Source organism: Mesoplodon bidens (assembly GCF_964165515.1).
Source record: "Mesoplodon bidens genome assembly, chromosome: 11".
Classification (NCBI taxonomy): Eukaryota; Metazoa; Chordata; class Mammalia; order Artiodactyla; family Ziphiidae; genus Mesoplodon; species Mesoplodon bidens.
Window position 1 is genome coordinate 85,230,818 of NC_138167.1, and position 18,831 is coordinate 85,249,648.

The following is an 18,831-nucleotide window of genomic DNA, read 5'->3' on the forward strand; positions in this document are numbered from 1 at the left end:
GTGAATCCAGGATTCAAGCCCAAGACTAGCTCTTTTTTTTTTTTGCGGTACGTGGGCCTCTCACTGTTGTGGCCTCTCCCGCTGCGGAGCACAGGCTCGGGCCGTGCAGGCTCCGTGGCCATGGCTCACGGGCCCAGCCACTCCACGGCATGTGGAATCTTCCCGGACCGGTGCACGAACCCATGTCCCCTGCATCGGCAGGTGGACTCTCAACCACTGCGCCACCAGGGAAGCCCCCAAGACTAGCTCTTAACTGCTACCCTGTCTTGCCTCTTACTTTGGGACCTTGTTTGTAGTCTTCCTCTTCCTTGCTACGATCCTAACGTACATCAAGGAACTCAAGGAACATCTTAGCCTCCCAGTTCTTAATGTTATCAGTGCCAGTGATCTTTATTACTTTTCTTTTCTAGTTACTCAAGCCCATGGCAGTACCTTCCATCTTCTTATCAGGCAGAATAATTTTACCTGACATGTTAAAATCATATCTCTGCGTTCCTTACCTCAACTGACTATCCTCTCAAAAACTTTCATAATCTCACTACTTACCTTCTTTGGCCTTGCTGATTATTTTAGATTTTTAATTTTTATTTTTCCTTCTAGTCTGTCAACCTTTCTTGGCTTTGTTTCCTTTACTCTCTAACCATACATCTAACGACAGTTAATATTTGTTGAGCACTTATAATGTCTCAGGCACTGTACTAAGCATTTTATACACTGCACAATAACTCTAGACAAATAGGTGCTAATATTAGTCCCATTTTATAGATGAGGAAACTGACATTTATCAGGGTAAAGTGAGTTTTTTAAAGTCATATAGTCAGTATTGGTTGAGACTCAAACCCACATCTATTTCTGACACCAAAACTCGTGACGTTATAACCTTTGTAACCTATTGTCCTTCACCACTGTCTTCATTTACTTTACTTTCTCCCTGATACTCTGAACTCCTTTATTCTCTTATCCTTTTACTGTTCCTATCTGAGAAAACCCCAAACTATAGATCAGTGTAACAGCCCCCATTTTAAAATACATATATTGTTAGGTATGGGGAATTTGGGAGATTGTTTTAAAATGATTTTATTTGGCTCATAAAATTAGAAGGAAGGGTAACCTACTGGGAATTGTGGGTATGGGCAAGAATGGGATCTTAGGCTAGTGGAATATGGTGAAGACTAAAAATTGCTTTCATTATAACTTTTTTGTTGAGAACATCATCTACATAAAAGTATTTGTTAAAACTGCCAGTCATTTCTTGATCTAAAATAAAAGCTAGCTTGCCAATGCTAGCTCTTAGATAAATAAGGACAAAGTATCATAAACAAAAAGAATAATAATATTCCAACTAAAGCAACTGGTTACTCAATAAAATTGACCAATGGGGATCTATAGCATAAGGATGGAAACTAATTTCAGAGTCCTACTTTGGATAGGTCTTTCACCTTTTGTACAGTTACTACTTGAAAATTTCCCTTCCATATACTAAAAAGAAATATTCTATTATTTTCCTGTTATGTCTATTTTCATTGTTTCTATTTTGTTTCATAAATAACTTTTTGTGTATATCCTCCTAAAAGTTGTTATTTCACAGGGTTTCATCTGTCCATTATGTATGAAAAGATGTATAACTGCTATTGATTTGTCGGAGCATTACCAGAAAGTGCACGCTGAAAATGAGACAAGAGGACAGGAACTTCTTCTTAATGACTCCAGTGTTACTGTGGGTCCTGAATATTTTGTTTTAGCAGCTTGGTTTTGGGTTGCTCAAAATAGCTTTGTTTTTCCTTGCCTCAGTGTTGCTTAACTTTTTCTGCTATAAGGGAATGTGGATTGCTTTAATTATGCATGCTCTAAGAAGGTTTAATAAGGAAAAGAGGCTCTTGGGAAGTTGGCTGTTCTTTCTGTTTGTAGCAGTCTTTTTGTGAATCTGTAAACATATAAAAGTTTAAGTTAATATTTTTGCATAAATTTTGCCATGAAATTTGAAATATAAAGTGAATGTTTTTTATTTCAACATTTGTAAGTTATATCTTTATTATGTAGTTAATGTTTTATTAATGAATGTTTTAAAATGCTTTAGGTTAATATGCTTTACTCTTACATAGAAAGAGGACTTTGCATGTCAACTGTTACTGTCTTTATTTGGAAAAATATACAGCATTAGAATCTGGATCTACCACTGTTTCAGTCTTTGTTTTGATTCCCCAGACCTGTTGGAAGTGACAGAATGATATACACCTGTTATTAATCATGGGCCACCCAAATATTTCTCTGTAGTGTGTGAGGCTGGTGTATACAGAAGGCTGGGAGTGGGAGCGAGTGAGGGGAAGTGTTGCCCATTTTTAGTCTGGAAAAAATTTCTCAGATGATCTTGATATACCTCCTTACTTTGAAAATTACTACAGTATTCTAAAAACAAAGGGAGAGGTAGCTTTTTAAAAAATTCTTTTACAAATCTTTTAAAAGAATGAAACTTTTTTTTTTTACCATGAAAGACAAAAAAATCAGACTTACTCTTTCCTATGAGTTAATGATGTATAAGAAAACGATCTCACCAAACTTTCACTTATTTAACATTAATAGAGTACCTCTTATGTGCCAGGTATTTTGGTAGGTACAGGAGATAAAAAGGTAAATAAGATATGGTCTCTATGCCAGGAAGTTTTTCTGATAGATATTTGCAAAAAGAGTACAATGTCTGATTCAGCTTGAGGGGAACTGCAGAAGAACTTGAAGAGGGGAACAATTAAACCAGACATTCTCTAGGGTGGTGGGGAAATGAGTGCAAATAGGACACCAGTTAAACTATGGAGGCAATGTGAGCAAAGATAGAGGGCTAAAAGACTCTTGGAACTCTGCTTAGCATTTTACCAGTTGTTTTTCTTACAGAACATATGGGTCAACTTTTCTTTATGGGTTAGCCAAAATCAAAAGTGACTATCTTACCTACCTGTCACTTAAATAAGAACTTTCCTTTTAACTGAAAGGACACTTGGTACAATAGGGTATCGTAAGTATCAAGTTAAGCTAAGTTCTTAGCTATGGTGGATCTGAGAAAGGATTACAGATAACTGAAAACTAACAGTAAGGAATTTAATACTTTTAGTCTTAAGTCAACATTGTGTGTGTGTGTGTGTGTGTGTGTGTGTGTATGTGAGAGAGAGAGAGAGAGAGAGAGAGAGAGAGAGAGAGTAGGTGAGATATTTGGAATGATTAAGGGAAATAAAATGTAGCTGGCTACTTTGGTGTAATATTGTTTGGTTTTTTACTGTTTGTAAGTTATCTATCTAGCAACCTTAATTCCCTTGAAGATAGTTTAGAAAAAATAGAGGCGTCTCTTAATATCCAGAATTAGTATCACAAAGCCCATGAACTAAAGGTCATGCACTCTATTCATGGGACATCCCTCAGATATTCATTCTGAGCTTATTTTACTTTTTTAAAAAATAAATATTTATTTTTATTTTTGGCCGCGTTGGGTCTTAGTTGTGGCATGCAGGATCTTTCGCTGCAGCGTGCAGGCTCAGTAGTTGTGGCGCGCAGGCTCCAGAGCACATGAGCTCTGTAGTTGTGGCACGCGGGCTTAGTTGCTCCACGGCATGTATGGTCTTAGTTCCCTGCCCAGGGATCAAACCGCATCCCCTGGATTGGAAGGTGGATTCTTAACCACTGGACCACCAGGGAAGTCCCTTTACTTTTATTTTAAATGAGTGATGTGGTTTAATAACCTTTTTTCCCCTTAATCTATCTTTCTTATCCATATCAGACAAGCATTGCTAGAAATAACATAGGAATAATTTTTAGAAATGATTGTTGCAAGACGACACAGGGTGTAAGAAAAACTATAGAATGTGGGTACAGGAATTAGAGACTTGCCAGAATTAATAGAGTGGAAGACACCCATTCAGTGATTAATATTTATGCTTCTGGAACATTCAGCAAAGGTTTAATATCATCTGTTTAAGTAGGTGAGGAAGTGCATATATGTATTTTAGAATTATTTTCATCAGAAATGTCCCAAAATTGAAGTTTTATTTAAACATGCAAGCCCTAATCACATGGAAAATTTACATAGATGGAATATTTCTAAATGTGTATTACTGAATTTCTAAAATTTCTCTTTAGGGATGAATCAGTTCTTTCTGGAGTATTAACCTGGTAATGTTTAGAAGCTTTAAGAAAGTATGGCATACCCTAATGGGATCATTAGCTTTTTGGCGTCCTTGGGTATCTCGAGCCAAAACTTGGAAGTAAAGACAGTGGTCAAAAAGCCAAAGTTGTGAAGATTAAATAGCATAATTGGGATGTGGATTTCCTGAGGAACACTGTAATTTGCCTTCTAGTTACTAGCAGAAGCTGAGACACGAAAGAGAAATGACAAGCTAAATATTATAGGGGTTTATGTGCTGTTGCACTAAAAGCGTGTTAACTAGTGTGGTACAGCAGTTACTGGGCAGAAGTTATAAGAGTACCAAATAGAGCTTAATATAGAGCCATTATGAAATATGATGGTAGATAATAGGTGGCTTTGAAAAAAGATAATACCAAGTAGATTAACACACAGGCTGGGGGCATTCATTCATTCAGAAGACAGTGCTGAGCATTACATATCTCTGGATCCTAATGGCATTATTCTGATGTCCAAAGGCACATCCTCAGTACTGCTGTCTTTGCTTACTTTAGAAGTTTCAGAAGAGATCATTGCATTCATTCACCTGTAGCGCCCCTGCCCTTCACTCTGGCTCTGTGATCAGAACATACCTCTGTTTCCCAAGTGCAGCGTGACTGTGTTTCATACCTTTTCCTACCTCTTTGTTCATGCTCCTCCATTTGCTTAGAATGGCTTTATTTCTGACAAGTAAACTCCTATTCAGTACCTAATTCCAGTGTCTCATATAGACATATGTCTACATATATGTATATATACACATATACATAGTGTGTGTGTGTGTGTGTGTGTGTGTGTGTGTGTGTGTTTAGTTTTTGGGAAGCATTAACTGCTGCCACAGGCAGATTTGGATACTTGTGTTCCTATAGTTCTTTATATATATCAATACTTCTGTTATACCATTGTCTGGTAATGTTACGTTCATTGAGCCTTGATTCTGCCATATGATGTGCATAAATGATGTGAGGGTATGTTATTTGTATAGCACCCAACAAAGGAGCAGAAGTTATTTGTTTATTCTTAGTTTTTATGTGTCCGGGGTACTTACTACTTAGCTCAGTCTATCCTTTGGAAGGTTTTATAATCTGCAAGCTGTTAAAGCTCTTTGGCTTTTTTGCCAAATTCTGCCCTGCCAGGTTCATTCATATTTCATTAAATAAGTACACTCTGTAGAAAGTATATGGTATGTTCAAAATACTACACTAGCCATTAGGGAAACATAGATTAAAAGCTTCATTGTGTTGTGCATTATAGTGGATGTAGAAACTTGACAAACTGATGATGAGAATGCTGGAGGAAAAAAGCAATATATGCAAAGGCATAAAACTGTGAGATACTGTGGTGTGTTCAGGGAAACATAGGTGCTTCAGTATAGTTGAAGCATGTTATATACAGTAAGGGATGTCCAGAGATCAGATTGGTTAGGTCATTGGGGGACTATACCTGCAGAACTTTGTATGCCATAACTATATAATAATTCTGGGATTATTTATAAGTTTTTAATATTTTATGGGGCTATATATTAATTTAAGCTTTTATAGTGTTAATCTTAAGTTAGCAAGGAATTTACTGATGAAAATACTTCTCAACCATTGTAGATACTCTGTGGTAATTATGAGTTATTTATATTACCTTTTTTCTCAATGATGAGAGTGCTTCATGTTCTTAATATTTTGGTTATTCCTGTGCAGTAGATTGGAGCAGATATTGTTTTACTAAGGGAGATATCTAGAGAGATGGAAGATATAATGGCAAGTCTTCTCAACTAGACTTCTAGATTAGAACTAACTTCTCAGATTAGAATTCTATATTCTAGCCATTAATTTATTCAACCTAAAAGATGGTTGTAAGGGTCTTAAAAAACATTTTGTAAACTGCAACCAGGATAGGCAGTGATGTACCTTTGCACAATACCAGAATTTGGGCTTAACACTGTAAATTACAATTTACCTATTGGTATGAATAATACATATGACTGTATTTCATAACATACAAATGGTTATTTTGCAATACTAAATACTATTTTGAAACCTTTTTCTGCCTCTTTCTTTAGGGTTTCATATGTCCCCAGTGTATGAAATCTCTTGGATCCGCTGATGAACTTTTCAAACACTATGAGGCAGTCCACGATGCTGGTAATGATTCGAGTCATGGAGGGGAAGCTCTGGCTCTGAAGCGGTACAGTATAATAGTTTGGAAGTGTAATGTAGTGAATGCATGTGATATCATTGTTTAATCATGAATACTTAGTTTTCGAAAAGAGTAGTGTTTTTATATTATTTAATTTAAATCTATCTTCTTTTAGCATAGCCTTCATCTTTTATTGTTATAACCAATCCTATCCTTGACCAAAAGCTATCTATACCAGCATCTACAATATGGTTCACAGGTTTATATTTTTAATAAAGATTGTGATTTTTTAAAAGGTTAAATTTTATTTAGCAATTCTGCTTAATAAAGAATGATATGCTTCGTTTAGAAGATTTTACAGTAAGTTGTTAAAATAATGAATTTAGCAAAGAATTAAATTTAATAATTATTAAAAAACATTTTTTTGTAATCACCAATATAACAGCAAGCACACATAACACACTCTGCTTCTTGACAATTTTGCCTGACCATTTTAAGAATGAACTAAAATATAATTATTTAGAACAGCATTCAACAGTATGACTTTGCTTTTCTTCTTCTACTGGTAAGGACTCTTGTCTTATATTCCCACTAAGGAAGAAAACTTGATTTTATTCTACTTGTAAAAAATTGTTTTTCATGTTTTTCTTTAAAAAAAAAAAGCCTCTTAATTGGTTAATATGCTATAGCATAAAGGACACCACATTAAGGAAAAGTATTATGACCACATTGTGGTTGATAGATAATGTAGAACTATAAAATATGGTTGTTTTATTTTATTAAAATATGTGGGAAAACCAGAGCTTTTGGGAAATATGAATCTTCCCTTTTACATGACTATTAGTGCTCTTTAGGATTTTTATGTATGAGTCAATAATTTTGGGTACTGTTCTTTTGTCATTTGTTAGGAGATAGATATAAAATATATACTTATATATAAATGTTAATATATTTAGTGTCAGTTTAACAGAGTTGCTTTCTCAGCTGTGAATTAGTGCCCAGTACATGAACTTTCAACGTAAAAACATCCATAGTCTACCTGTGTTCTTGCTTAACTTTTCATCCAGTGTTTAGCTCACTAAAACCTGGTTTTTGCCCTATGATTCTCCTGAAAATACTTCTTCAGAGGTCAACGGTAAAAAAAAAACCTGGATTATTTTCAGTTTTTATTTTACTTGACCTCTGTTTTGGTCATCTATAACTGTGTGTAATAGTCCACCCCAAACCTAGTGTTTTAAAACTGTAACTCTGTAATACTTCTCATGATTCTTCGATTTGACTGGATGGTTCTGCTTTCAGTTATGTAGAGTTGGGTGCTGGGAAGGCCAGAAGGTCCAAAATGACCTCACATTCATGGCCGGGAGATGATGCTGGATGCTGGCTGTCAGCTCAGCTGGGGCTGTATATCAGGGGACTCAGTTCTCCTTCATGTAGGCCTCTCTTTGCAGCTGCTTCGACTTACAGGCCAGCAGTTGGGTTCTGATAAAGAGCATTACAAGAGGAAAGAAACAGAAGCTGCCAGTTGTCTTAAGGCCTGGCTTCAAAAGTTTCAGCGTGTCACTTCTGCCATATTTTATTGGTCATTGTAGCCACAGGAGTGCTCAGGAATCTGAGGGCCAGCTCAGATTGAAGAGGCCAAGAAGTAAGCTCTATCTTTCAGTGGAAGAGTGGCTTCTGTGTATAGGAAGGGAAGAACTTGACGGCAGCCGTCTTTGTAGACTATTTATTACAGTCTCTGCACAATTTGGTTCTTCTGGCTCTCTTTCCTTCTACTCTTCTGAGGCAGCACATCATTGTGATGATTCTTTCTTGATCTGTTTAATGTACTCCCTTCCTCTATGTAATGGACTTGGGGTAATATTCATATCCATGACTTCCTCCTAAACTACATCTCCAACCTAGAATTATCTCCCAAGTTGCCTACTAGGTATCTTCTCTTAGATGTTCCAAAAGAACATCTCCCTGTTGACATTTGAAAACAGGGTTCATTATATATATATATATATATAAACATTAAATGATTAACGTTTATTGAGAATTTATAATGTGTGAGGTGCTGTTCTAAGCACGTGACAGAGAGTAATGCTCTCAATCGTCCTAACTCTGAGGTAGGTACTAATATTTCCCCCATTTTATAGACAAGGACATAGAGGTACAGAGTGTTGAAATAATTTGCCCAAGATCAGAGTCAGTGGCATTGCTGGGATTCCACCCTCTGGGCATTCTTTTTTTTTTTTTTAATTTATTTTTTTTATTAGTCTCTGCTTAACAACAAAGTGAATCAGTCATAAATATACATCTGATCCCACATCCCCTCCCTCCTGCATCTCCCTCCCTCCCACCCTCCCCATCCCACCCCTCCAGGCGGCCACAAAGCACCGAGCCAATCCCCCCACGCCACGCAGTCGCCCCCCATCATCCATCCACCCCACGCCCGGCAGTGTATACACGTCCATGCCTCTCCCCCGCCCCGTCACAGCCCACCCCCGCCATATCCCCAAGCCCACCCCCAGTAGGTCTGTGTCTCTATTCCTGTTTTACCCCTAAGTTCTTCATGACATTTTTTTTTCTTAAATTCCATATATATGTGTTAGCATACGGTATTTATCTTTCTCTTTCTGACTTACTTCACTCTGTATGACAGACTCTAGGTCTATCCACCTCATTACAAATAGCTCAGTTTCGTTTCTTTTTATGGCTGAGTAATATTCCATTGTATATGTGTGCCACATCCTCTTTATCCATTCATCCGATGATGGACACTTGGGTTGTTTCCATCTCCGGGCTATTGTGAATAGAGCTGCAATGAACATTTTGGTACATGTCTCTTTTTGAATTATGGTTTTCTCAGGGTATATGCCTAGTAGTGGGATTGCTGGGTCATATGGTAGTTCTATTTTTAGTTTTTTAAGGAACCTCCATACTGTTCTCCATAGCTGCTGTACCAATTCACATTCCCACCAGCAATGAAAGAGTGTTCCCTTTTCTCCACACCCTCTCCAGCATTTATTGTTTCTAGATTTCTTGATGATGGCCATTCTGACTGGTGTGAGATGATATCTCATTGTAGTTTTGATTTGCATTTCTCTAATGATTAATGATGTTGAGCATTCTTTCATGTGTTTGTTGGCAGTCTGTATATCTTCTTTGGAGGAATGCCTATTTAAGTCTTCTGCCCATATTTGGATTGGGTTGTTTGATTTTTGCTATTGAGCTGCATGAGCTGCTTATAAATTTTGGAGATTAATCCTTTGTCAGTTGCTTCATTTGCAAATGTTTTCTCCCATTCTGAGGGTTGTCTTTTGGTCTTGTTTATGGTTTCCTTTGCTGAGCAAAAGCTTTGAAGTTTCATTAGGTCCCATTTGTTTATCTTTGTTTTTATTTCCATTTCTCTAGGAGGTGGGTCCAAGAGGATCTTGCTGTGATTTATGTCATAGAGTGTTCTGCCTATGTTTTCCTCTAAGAGTTTGATAGTTTCTGGCCTTACATTTAGGTCTTTAATCCATTTTGAGCCTATTTCTGTGTATGGTGTTAGGGAATGATCTAATCTCATACTTTTACATGTCCCTGTCCAGTTTTCCCAGCACCACTTATTGAAGAGGCTGTCCTTTCTCCACTGTACATTCCTGCCTCCTTTATCAAAGATAAGTTGACCATATGTGCGTGCGTTTATCTCTGGGCTTTCTATCCTGTTCCATTGATCTATCTTTCTGTTTTTGTGCCAGTACCACACTGTCTTGATTACTGCAGCTTTGTAGTATAGTCTGAAGTGAGGGAGCCTGATTCTTCCAGCTCCGTTTTTCGTTCTCAAGATTGCTTTGGCTATTCGGGGTCTTTTGTTTTTCCAAACAAATTTTGAAATTTTTTGTTCTAGTTCTGTGAAAAATGCCAGTGGTAGTTTGATAGGGATTGCATTGAATCTGTAGATTGCTTTGGGTAGTAGAGTCATTTTCACAATGTTGATTCTTCCAATCCAGGAGCATGGTATATCTCTCCATCTATTTGTATCATCTTTAATTTCTTTCATCAGTGTCTTATAATTTTCTGCATACAGGTCTTTTGTCTCCTTAGGTAGGTTTATTCCTAGATATTTTATTCTTTTTGTTGCAATGGTAAATGGGAGTGTTTTCTTGATTTCACTTTCAGATTTTTCATCGTTAGTGTACAGGAATGCCAGAGATTTCTGTGCATTAATTTTGTATCCTGCTACTCTACCAAATTCATTGATTAGCTCTAGTAGTTTTCTGGTAGCATCTTCAGGATTCTCTATGTATAGTATCATGTCATCTGCAAACAGTGACAGCTTTACTTCTTCTTTTCCAATTTGGATTCCTTTTATTTCCTTTTCTTCTCTGATTGCTGTGGCTAAAACTTCCAAAACTATGTTGAATAAGAGTGGTGAGAGTGGGCAACCTTGTCTTGTTCCTGATCTTAGTGGAAATGGTTTCAGTTTTTCACCATTGAGGAAGATGTTGGCTGTGGGTTTGTCATATATGGCCTTTATTATGTTGAGGAAAGTTCCCTCTATGCCTACTTTCTGCAGGGTTTTTCTCATAAATGGGTGTTGAATTTTGTCGAAAGCTTTCTCTGCATCTATCGAGATGATCATATGGTTTTTCTCCTTCAATTTGTTAATATGGTGTATCACGTTGATTGATTTGCGTATACTGAAGAATCCTTGCATTCCTGGAATAAACCCCACTTGATCATGGTGTATGATCCTTTTAATGTGCTGTTGGATTCTGTTTGCTAGTATTTTGTTGAGGATTTTTGCATCTATGTTCATCAGTGATATTGGCCTGTAGTTTTCTTTCTTTGTGATGTCTTTGTCTGGTTTTGGTATCAGGGTGATGGTGCCTCGTAGAATGAGTTTGGGAGTGTTCCTCCCTCTACTATATTTTGGAAGAGTTAGAGAAGGATAGGTGTTAGCTCTTCTCTAAATGTTTGATAGAATTCGCCTGTGAATCCATCTGGTCCTGGGCTTTAGTTTGTTGGAAGATTTTTAATCACAGTTTCAATTTCAGTGCTTGTGATTGGTCTATTCATATTTTCTATTTCTTCCTGATTCAGTCTTGGCAGGTTGTGCATTTCTAAGAATTTGTCCATTTCTTCCAGGTTGTCCATTTTATTGGCATAGAGTTGCTTGTAGTAATCTCTCATGATCTTTTGTATTTCTGCAGTGTCAGTTGTTACTTCTCCTTTTTCATTTCTTTTTTTTTTTAATATAAATATTTATTTATTTATTTTTGGGTGTGTTGGGTCTTCATTTCTGTGCAAGGGCTTTCTCTAGTTGCGGGGAGCGGGGGCTACTCTTCATCGCAGTTCGCGGGCCTCTCACTGTCGCGGCCTTTCGTCGCGGAGCACAGGCTCCAGATGCGCAGGCTCAGCAGTTGTGGCTCACGGGCCTAGCCGCTCCGCGGCATGTGGGATCTTCCCAGACCAGGGCTCGAACCCATATCCCCTGTATTGGCAGGCAGATTCTCAACCACTGCGCCACCAGGGAAGCCCCTCCTTTTTCATTTCTAATTCTATTGATTTGAGTCTTCTCCCTTTTTTTCTTGATGAGTCTGGCTAATGGTTTATCAATTTTGTTTATCTTCTCAAAGAACCATCTTTTAGTTTTATTGATCTTTGCTATTGTTTCCTTCATTTCTTTTTCATTTATTTCTGATCTGATCTTTATGATTTCTTTCCTTCTGCTAACTTTGGGGGTTTTTTGTTCTTCTTTCTCTAATTGCTTTCGGTGCAGGGTCAGGTTGTTTACTCGAGATGTTTCCTGTTTCTTAAGGTGGGATTGTATTGCTATAAACTTCCCCCTTAGAACTGCTTTTGCTGCGTCCCATAGGTTTTGGGTCATCGTGTCTCCATTGTCATTTGTTTCTAGGTATTTTTTAATTTCCTCTTTGATTTCTTCAGTGATCACTTCGTTATTGAGTAGTGTATTGTTTAGCCTCCATGTGTTTGTATTTTTTACAGATCTTTTCCTGTAATTGATGTCTAGTCTCATAGCATTGTGGTCAGAAAAGATACTTGATACAATTTCAATTTTCTTAAATTTACCAATGCTTGATTTGTGACCCAAGATATGATCTATCCTGGAGAATGTTCCATGAGCACTTGAGAAAAATGTGTATTCTGTTGTTTTTGGATGGAATGTCCTATAAATATCAATTAATTTAAGTCCATCTTTTTTAATGTATCATTTAAAGTTTGTGTCTCCTTATTTGTTTTCATTTTGGATGATCTGCCCATTGGTGAAAGTGGGGTGTTAAAGTCCCCTACTATGAGTGTGTTACTGTCGATTTCCCCTTTTATGGCTGTTAGTATTTGCCTTATGTATTGAGGTACTCCTATGTTGGGTGAATAAATATTTACAATTGTTATATCTTCTTCTTGGATCGATCCCTTGATCATTATGTAGTGTCCTTCTTTGTCTCTTCTAATAGTCTTTATTTTAAAGTCTATTTTGTCTGATATAAGAATTGCTACTCCAGCTTTCTTTTGATTTCCATTTGCATGGAATATCTTTTTCCGTCCCCTTACTTTCAGTCTGTATGTGTCTCTAGGTCTGAAGTGGGTCTCTTGTAGACAGCTTATATATGGGTCTTGTTTTTGTATCCATTCAGCCACTCTGTGTCTTTTGGTGGGAGCATTTAGTCCATTTACATTTAAGGTAATTATTGATATGTATGTTCCTATTCCCATTTCCTTAATTGTTTTGGGTTTGTTATTGTAGGTCTTTTCTTTCTGTTGTGTTTCTTGCCTAGAGAAGTTCCTTTAGCATTTGTTGTAAAGCTGGTTTGGTGGTGCTGAACTCTCTCAGCTTTTGCTTGTCTGTAAAGGTTTTAATTTCTCCATCAAATCTGAATGAGATCCTTGCTGGGTAGAGTAATCTTGGTTGCAGGTTCCTCTCCTTCATCACTTTAATTATGTCCTGCCACTCCCTTCTGGCTTGTAGAGTTTCTGCTGAGAGATCAGCTGTTAACCTGATGGGGATTCCCTTGTGTGTTATTTGTTGTTTTTCCTTTGCTGCTTTTAATATGATTTCTTTGTGTTTAATTTTTGACAGTTTGATTAATATGTGTCTTGGCGTATTTCTCCTTGGATTTATCCTTTATGGGACTCTCTGTGCCTCCTGGACTTGATTAACTATTTCCTTTCCCATATTAGGGAAGTTTTCAACTATAATCTCTTCAAATATTTTCTCAGTCCCTTTCTTTTTTTCTTCTTCTTCTGGAACCCCTATAATTCGAATGTTGGTGCATTTAATGTTGTCCCAGAGGTCTCTGAGACTGTCCTCTGTTCTTTTCACTCTTTTGTCTTTATTTTGCTCTGCATCAGTTATTTCCACTGTTTTATCTTCCACCTCACTTATCCGTTCTTCTGCCTCAGTTATTCTGCTATTGGTCCCATCTAGAGTATTTTTCATTTCATTTATTGTGTTTTTAATCGATGCTTGATTCATCTTTAGTTCTTCTAGGTCCTTGTTAACTGTTTCTTGCATTTTGTCTATTCTATTTCCAAGATTTTGGATCGTGGAAATAGAATCTTGGATCATCTTTACTATCATTATTCTGAATTCTTTTTCAGGTAGACTGCCTATTACCTCTTTATTTGTTAGGTCTGGTAGGTTTTTATCTTGCTCCTTCACCTGCTGTGTGTTTTTCTGTCTTCTCATTTTGCTTATCTTACTGTGTTTGGGGTCTCCTTTTTGCAGGCTGCAGATTCGTAGTTCCCGTTGTTTTTGGTGTCTGTCCCCAGTGGCTAAGGTTGTTTCAGTAGGTTGTGTAGGCTTCCTGGTGGGGGGGACTAGTGCCTGTGTTCTGGTGGTTGAGGCTTGATCTTGTCTTTCTGGTGGACAGGTCCACGTCTGGTGGTGTGTTTTGGGGTGCCTGTGGCCTTATTATGTTTTTAGGCAGCCTCTCTGCTAATGGGTGTGGTTGTGTTCCTGTCTTGCTAGTTGCTTGGCATAGGGTGACCAGCACTGTAGCTTGCTGGTCGTTGACTGAAGCTGGGTGGTGGTGTTGAGATGGAGATCTCTGGGAGATTTTCGCTGCTTGATATTATGTGGAGCTGGGAGGTCTCTTGTGGACCCGTGTCCTGAAGTTGGCTCTCCCACTTCAGAGGCACAGCACTGACTCCTGGCTGCAGCACCAAGAGCCTTTCATCTACCCGGCTCAGAATAAAAGGGAGAAAAAGTAGAAAGAAAGAATTAGTAGAAGAAAGAAAGAGAGAGAGAAAGAAAGGAAGAAGGAAAGAAAGGAAGGAAGGAAGGAAGAGAAAGAAAGGAGGGAGGGAGGAAGGAAAGAAAGAAAGTGAAAGGAAGAAGGGAGGGAGGGAGGGAGGAAGGAAGGAAAGAGAAAGAGTGAAAGGAAGAAGGGAGGGAGGGAGGTGGGAAGGAAAAGAAAGAAAGGGGCGGAGGTAGGGAGGGAGGAAGGGAAGGTAGGAAAAAAAGAGAGAAGATAAAGTAAAATAGAATAAAGTATAAAATATAGTAGCATTATTAAAAATAAAAAAGTAATTATAAAAAAAAAACGGACGGATAGAACCCTGGGACCTATGGTGGAAGCAAAGCTATACAGAGAAAATCTCACACAGAAGCATACACATACACATTCACAAAAAGAGAACAGGGGGGAAAAAATCGAAAATCTTGCTCTCAAAGTCCACCTCCTTAATTTGGGATAATTCGTTGTAAAAAGAAGAAAAGGGGAAAAAATCTTAAATCTTGCTCTCAAATCCACCTCCTTAATTTGGGATAATTCGTTGTAAAAAGAAGAAAAGGGGAAAAAATCTTAAATCTTGTCCTCAAAGTCCACCTCCTCAATTTGGGATGATTCGCTGTCCATTCATGCACTCCACAGATGCAGGGCACATCAAGTGGACCGTGAAGCTTTAATCTGCTGCCTCCGAGGCTGCACAGAGAGATTTCCCTGTCTCTCCTCTGCTCTCACAGCTCCCGGGTCTCAGCCTTGGACCTGGCCCCGCCTCTGCGCGTAGGTCGCTGGAGGGCGTCCGATCTTCGCTCAGACAGGACGGGTTTAAAGGAGCCGCTGATTCGGGGGCTGATTTGGGGGCTCCGGCTCACTCAGGCTGAGGGGAGGGAGGGGCACGCAGTGCGGGGCAGGCCTGCGGCGGCAGAGGCCGGTGTGACGTTGCACCAGCCTGAGGCGCTCCGTGCGCTTTCCCGGGGAAGCCGTCCCTGGGTCCTGGGACCCCGGCAGTGGCGGGCTGCACAGGCTCTCCGGAAGGGGGGCTGGGCAGTGACCTGCGCTCACACACAGGCCTTGTGGCGGCGGCAGCAGCAGCCCCAGTGTCCCACGCCCGTCTCTGGGGTCCGCGCCTTTAGCCGCGGCTCGCGCCCGTCTCTGGAGCTTCTTTAAGCAGTGCTCTTAATGCCCTCTCCTCACGCACCAGGAAACAAAAGGGAAGAAAAAGTCTCTTGCCTCTTCGGCAGCTCCTGACTTTTTCCCAGGACTCCCTCCGGGCTAGCCGCGGCGCACCAACCCCTTCAGGCTCTCTTCCTGCCTCCAGCCCCAGTCCTCTCCCTGCGCTCCAACCGAAACCTGGTACCCGAGCCTCAGCTCCCAGCCCCGCCCGCCCCGGCGGCCTAGCAGACAAGCCTCTCTGGCTGGTGTGTGCCTGAGGGCACCGATACTCTGTGCGGGCATCTCTCCGCCTTGCCCTCCGCACCCCTGTTGCTGTGCTGTCTTCGGCTACTCCGAAGCTTTCCCCCTCCGCCACCCGCAGTCTCCGCCCGCGGAGGGGCTTCTAGTGTGTGGAAACCTTTCCTCCTTCACGGTTCCCTCCCACTGGTGCAGGTCCCGTCCCTATCCTTTTGTCTCTGTTTATTCTTTTTTCTTTTGCCCTACCCAGGTATGTGGGAAGTTTCTTGCCTTTTGGGGGGTCTGAGGTCTTCTGTCAGCATTCAGTAGGTGTTCTGTAGGAGTTGCTCCACGTGTAGATGAATTTCTGATGTATCTGTGGGGAGAAAGGTGATCTCCGCGTCTTACTCTTCCGCCATCTTGGTTGTTCCTCCCAGGGTTCATTATATTTCCTTCTAAACCTTTTCCTTACCTACTGTTACTTCTGGTTAATGGCAACATTATCTTTCCACCAAGTTACTAAAGCCAGAAAATTGGATATTCTCATTTTTACACACTTACCTTCCCCTATTTGATCTGTCACAAAGTTTAGTTAATTCTATCTCCTTAACAGCTCTTATAACCTTTTTCTTTTTTTTGTGTGGTACGCGGGCCTCTCACTGTTGTGGCCTCTCCCATTGTGGAGCACAGGCTCTGGACGCACAGGCTCAGCGGCCATGGCTCACGGGCCCAGCCGCTCTGCAGCATGTGGGATCCTCCCAGACCGGGGCACGAACCCATGTCCCCCGCATCGGCAGGCAGACTCTTAACCACTGTGCCACCAGGGAAGCCCCTCTTACAACCTTTTTTTATCTTCCCTGCTACGCCTTAGTTTAGGCTTCATCATCTCTCACTCAAAAATATTTTTCAGTATTTATAGTTGGCTCTCTCCCTATGTCTTGTACCTCTCTACTTAACTCTCCACATTGCTGTCAGACTAGTATTCTTTTTCTTTTTTTAAAAAATAAATTTATTTAATTTATTTTTGGCTGCGTTGGGTCTTCTTTGCTGCATGTGGGCTTTCTCTAGTTGCAGCGAGCAGGGGCTGCTCTTCGTTGTGGTGCGCAGGCTTCTCATTGCAGTGGCTTCTCTTGTTGTGGAGCACGGACTCTAGGCGCATGGGCTTCAGTAATTGTGGCATGCATTCTCAGTAGCTGTGGCTCACGGGGTCTAGAGCGCAAGCTCAGTAGTTGTGGCGCACGGGCTTAGTTGCTCCGTGGCATGTGGGATCTTCCCGGACTAGGGCTCGAACCCATGTCCCCTGCATTGGCAGGTGGATTCTTAACCACTGTGCTACCACGGAAGCCCCAGACTAGTATTCTGAAAATGGAAATTTGATAGCTTTATTCTGAATATTAACTTTCACTAGTTTCTCATTGTTTATGGAATAGTCAGTGTATACTTTTCCAGGTTTATTTGTTACTATATGTGTTCTTCCCATCTTCCTGTACCTCTCCAATTTCTTAAAATTACATCCTGCCCTGCTATAACATTGGGTAGCATGTGACTATGGGCAAGATATATCTTCTAGGTCAAAGCCCATGTGACTTAGGTGGGTCATGAAGCCTTTTTGTTTTAAAGCTCTACAGTTAACATAGGGCAAACGGAGAATTCCATCAACATCAATCATATATATGAAACGTGATGCATTAGTTTTCTGGGATCCAGATTTTAAAATTAGATGTATGGATAGCATATGCAGAATACAAAATTCAAATGGTTCAAAAAATTATGTGGTATAAATTGACTCCTTGCCACCCTTTCCCCCTAGCCTCTTACTTATCATCAGTTTCTTGTGTATATTTACAGAGATAGTGTATGCATGTATACACATATGCTTATATCTGTGTGTATATAAAGAAATATATAAATATATGTAATTACATAAAACAGGAGTTCTACATTGTCCTATACCTTTTGTTTCTCTGTGTATCTTATGGATTGTTTCATATCAATGCAGGTAAAGCTATCTCATTCTTCTTAATGACTGCATGGAATTTTATCATTCTCCTGTTCATAGCATTTAGGCTATTTCCAGTGTTTTGTAATTATAAATGTTGTTGTGGTATATGTCCTTGTGGACATGACATTTGCACATATTTGAATATATCTGGAAGATAAATTTCTAGAAATGGAATTTTTGGATAAAGTTTCTCTTTAAAATTTTGATTGATGTTTCCTAATTTTCTTTTGTAAATATCCTAGATTGCTTTGATATGTTACACGTTTCAAAAGATTTTCTTTGCTAGGCAAATTGCTTTAAAAATTTGTTAAGTGGCACTTTTTAAAAGATTAATTGGAGCAACTGAGCCCACCCAATTAGAAGTTGAATTGGAATTATCTTCCTTTATCTTCCTCGCAATTTCATTCAATTTTGTATTAGCCTTTCAAGAATATTGTTATTAATTCCTCTCTTCATCATTTTAGTTTATACATAGAGTTGGAAGATTAATAAAGAGTAGGGAAAACTTAAAACACATACACACTTTTCTATACACATATTAAGACTAAGTGTTCCCTGTGTTCTTCTCATATTAAGACTAAGTTGGCAGGTGGTTTCTACAAGTTGGGTAAGTTCATAGGGCCACATGGGAGAGAGGGAGGGGAGGGGAGACACACACACACACACACGAAATAAAGAAATGAAAACTAATGAAAGTGTCATAAAAAGACAAATTTTAAGAGTCAACAAAAGAAACAGGAATCTATTATCCAGTTTTACTTTTGTATTCAGAGATTAAAGACGTCACCTCAAAGTTTATCTCCATCATGAAGTGCTTGTAAGTAGAAGCGATCACTATCTTTATGCCTCTGTTTTTTAAAAAAATTAATTGATTTATTTTTGGCTGCATTGGGTTTTTGTTGCTGTGTGGGGGCTTTCTCTAGTTGCGG

General features: G+C 39.2%; 1 protein-coding gene across 7 annotated transcripts in view; it reads left to right on the top strand.

Annotated features, from left to right (window-relative positions):
• Positions 1 to 18,831, top strand: part of EEA1 (early endosome antigen 1) — a 315,773-nt gene that overhangs the window by 210,715 nt on the left and 86,227 nt on the right. For 6 of the 7 annotated variants that reach the window (XR_014016978.1, XR_014016979.1, XM_081247857.1 and 3 more), the window contains 2 exons: positions 1,589 to 1,717; positions 6,219 to 6,343. Coding sequence is in view for 5 of the 7 variants with exons in the window: in XM_081247857.1 (XP_081103983.1) it covers positions 1,589 to 1,717; positions 6,219 to 6,343 (254 nt within the window). In the remaining 2 variants the exon portion in view is untranslated. The remainder of the gene's footprint in view (positions 1 to 1,588; positions 1,718 to 6,218; positions 6,344 to 18,831) is intronic. The other variant, XM_081247859.1, reaches the window with a different exon arrangement.